This window comes from Gracilinanus agilis, chromosome 2 (assembly GCF_016433145.1).
Source record: "Gracilinanus agilis isolate LMUSP501 chromosome 2, AgileGrace, whole genome shotgun sequence".
NCBI classification, from domain to species: Eukaryota; Metazoa; Chordata; class Mammalia; order Didelphimorphia; family Didelphidae; genus Gracilinanus; species Gracilinanus agilis.
This window is the reverse complement of record NC_058131.1, coordinates 574099559-574103383: the sequence shown is the minus strand read 5'-3', so window position 1 is coordinate 574103383 and position 3825 is coordinate 574099559. Positions and strand designations below refer to the sequence as shown.

The window sequence follows — 3825 nt, the reverse complement described above, 5'->3', positions numbered from 1 at the left end:
GTACATTTTCTCATTTCCTCTCTGGGGCCAAGCATGGGCATTGTAATTACCCAGCATTCACTTTACAATTATGTTCTTCTCATTCACAGTCTTTGTGTATGTTGTTTTTCTTATGTTACATTAGTTCACTTCAATCTTCTCATTTTTCTCTAAGTTCTTCATATTCATTGGCTATTGGTTTGTTAGAGCAAAGTTAAAAATACCAAATCAGAAGAACAAAAATGATAACATGTAGCATGAAATTAACGGTTCCAACCTAATCTATTTATACAAGGTGAAGTATAGATATAATGTGACACAATGGATAGAGGTCAACCCCAATATTAAGATGATCCAGGCACAAAATGACTGTCTCTGACATTGACCAGAGGCAAATTTCTAAGACATTGCCCCAGGTAATGCTCTAAGACTATAAATTACTGTGGAGTTGTCTATATTAGTGAAAGGAGTTACTATGACAATGAAATTACAGATTCAGAAATACACACTCAATGTCAGAAAATTGGGACAGGGATAAAGGAGCAGACATCATTAGAAACTATTTGCTATGTAAAGCACTTCCCACAATGAAGAGGCCAAAAGAACCTAGAAATTGCCTCTGCCAATTAGCCATTCAGTAAGCATTTATTGAATGCCTACTATGTGTGTTAGCCACTGGGGGTATAAAGATAACAATGAAATAGCTCTTGCCTTCAAAGGGCTTACATTCTATTCTGTGTTAAGCCAGTGAACACTTAGTCTCATGTAAAGGCAGAGAAAAATGTCGGTCATATGCAACACCAACTTAGAATATAAACTTATCTGTACACTTTTACAGAGAAGAATGTGGGAATGTGAGCATTATCACTTTATGGAATTTCAAGAAGCACTAGAAGAAAAAAATTACTTTATATTAAAAAAGGAGCCCAACTTAAGCCATAATCATAATGAAAGTATATAAAGATAAACTAGAAGAAGCATAGTATATTCATTGGCTATTTACCTGTTGAAGATCAGCCTGACCCTGGACAGTCTTAAGTGTCCTAGAAATGTTAGGGCTGAATGGCTTAGCCTCACCTTTACTCCAGGTAGCCACCCTTTAACCCCCTAACAGAGAACCATTCTAAGAAGATCTAGCTCATGGCAGGGTACTCCTAGACTTGCTTTCTGCATAGCACTGGCTCCCCTTCTGTTGGCGACACAGAATTTAAAGAATTAAAATTCATATTCCAACCCACACCTGAACAAAAATTACCTATGACCCATATATGAACAAAAATGTCTCTACAACATCCTAGACAAATGGTGAGAAAGCCTTGGCTTAAACTCAAAAAGGATCTACCTCCTAGATTTTTGAAGAAAGATGTATAGGTAACTTTTAGGAAATATACGAAAAACCCAACAGAGATAAATACCAGATTTATATAGTACTTTCCATATGTTAACACATTTGATCTTCACAAAACCCTGTGAGCTAAGTAATACCGGCATTGTTATCCTCATTTTACAGAAGAGAGAACAGGCTTAAAGAGATTAAGTGACTTGTTCATGGTCAATTTCATACATGTTAATACAACTAGCAAGTTTCATCAAAAAGATCCAAACCCAACTGGACTCCACATGCATTGTTCTTTCTGATACAGAAGTAGACAAACACAGAAGATTTCTGCCCCAAGTGAGTTTCTCCATTTTTAACAATGGAATCAGCACATTTGGATTTGAATATCACAGTTCCTAATGTCCTGAATGAGGAAGTAGAAATTATATTAAAACAAACAAAGACAGGAAGAACAGTTAGACCAAACCAAGTATGTAGAGAGGAGGTCCATGCTATAGACAACATCTTTAGGGGATCTGGGAATATTCACAAAGATTTAGGAGAGAGAAAAACAGCAAACAATTAGAAAAAATTACAATTACAGCCATTGGGATTATAGCAATCACTAGTGATATTTCTGCTTTCTCATCTCTACAAAAAATAAGAATAATTTATACCTATTTTGAGGGCATTCTTAATGAAAATATGACAAAGAAATCAGCTTTTGCAAATAATATTCCATAGTAGACCATATTCTTTTTTTTTTTTTGCTTAAATTTTTATTTTTAAGTAGGGAAAAATCACATAATTTAACCCAATTTAGTTGCAAGTTCCTTAGCTTTTGCTTTTTCCAGCTTGGCAATACGAGCCACCGATTTGGGACGCAGGACATTGCCACCCCAGTGGCGATGGATCTCATCATATCTGTCATTGTAATTAGTTTTGATGGCCTCTACCAGCTTAGCCAGGGCTCCCTTATCTTCCGGGTTAACCTGTGTGAAGGCAATGCTTGTGCAAGTCTTTCTGTGAACCAGTCGACCCAATCTGGCTTTACCTTTGATAATACAGTAAGGAACCCCCATTTTTCGGCACAAGGCAGGTAGGAAAACCACAAGCTTAATGGGATCCACATCATGTGCAATCACTACCAACTGTGCTTTCTTGTTTTCTACCAGGGTAGTAACAGTGTTAACACCTGCTCTGAGGACAGGTGGTCTCTTAGTAGGGGCATCCCCCTTGCCTGCAGCTTTTTGTTCAGCCCGAGCCAGCAGCCTTTGCTTCTTTTCTTGCTTTGTCTCAGGTCTGTATTTGTGAGCCAGATTAAGCAGCTGAGTAGCTGTCTGACGGTCCAAAGCCTGGGTAAATTGGTTGATTGCTGGTGGCACCTTCAGTCGCTTATAAAGGATAGATCTTTGACACTGCAGTCTAATGTATCGAGGCCATTTCACAAAGCGGGTGAGATCCCTTTTGGGCTGGATATCCTGACCAATGCCAAAATTCTTGGGATGCTTTTCAAACAAAGGATTGACCACTTTCTTGGCCTCTTGCTTTTTTACAACGGCAGGGGCCGGGGCCACCTTCTTCCCCTTGGCCTTCTTTCCCTTGGGCATCTTGGCTGGCAGAACGAGAAAGGAAGAGAAGAGACTTGTGGGTAATATGTATTATAGCTAAGCTCTCCAGTAGACCATATTCTTATAGGAACACTAAGGGAAAGATACAGAGAATGCAAGATTACACGAGGTTCATTGTTAATATAAAAATGCATTTGATTCAAAAGAGCAAAATCTCTTTACTGGCTTTCTTCCAACAAGATGGTTCCTATGCATGCATTTGACAAGATCATAAAAGATTCCTTAGCTGATGCAAGATGTCATTTTATTCAGCAATCTCTTGATTATTAATATCAAGTAAGGCATACAGTGGGGAGGTTTATGCTCACCATGACTAAAAGTTAACATCAGAAATAAAATTCTACTACTGCTCTTTGCAACATCCTCAGGAATACCCCCCCCCCGCCAAGTACAACTGCCCCATCTAACCTTATCATATTTTATATTTCTCATATACAATTGCTCTATTCAAATTTGTATTATAATTATCTTTTTCCATGTTACCTCCCCCTATAGACCATAAGCCCCTTTGGAGCAAGAAGTCTATTATAATCCCCAGCTCCTAACAGTATATTTCACATAGTAGACACCTTAAAAATAGTGAATTTTTTAATGTCCCAATATATTTTTCTTTTCTTTTTGAGCCTCCTATTGATAGGGCCCAGATCATGTGTATCATCTTTCTATAATTGCAAATGAGAGCCCGAGGCCCTCTTTCCTTAGCCTCCCTATGATTGCCTTCAATCCTACTATTTGGTAGCACACGTCTTCCCCCTAGTGTTTGGGAAGAGAAGTCATATAAAAAGTACTCTACCTGCTCAGAAGTAAAATAAATCAAATGTTGATCAAGCACCTACTATGTACCCAACCTTTGGAAGAGAAAGGGTAAGGGAAGAGTGGAAGACAGTCCAATGAAAT

General features: G+C 38.2%; 1 protein-coding gene across 1 annotated transcript; it reads right to left on the bottom strand.

The window, feature by feature from the left end:
• Nucleotides 1-2053: 2053 nt before the first annotated feature.
• LOC123236148 (60S ribosomal protein L7a-like) lies at nucleotides 2054-2934 on the bottom strand. Its single transcript, XM_044662427.1, has one exon. The coding sequence runs from the start codon at nucleotides 2905-2907 to the stop codon at nucleotides 2107-2109; it is 801 nt and encodes a 266-aa protein (XP_044518362.1). The 5' UTR covers nucleotides 2908-2934; the 3' UTR covers nucleotides 2054-2106.
• Nucleotides 2935-3825: the final 891 nt, after the last annotated feature.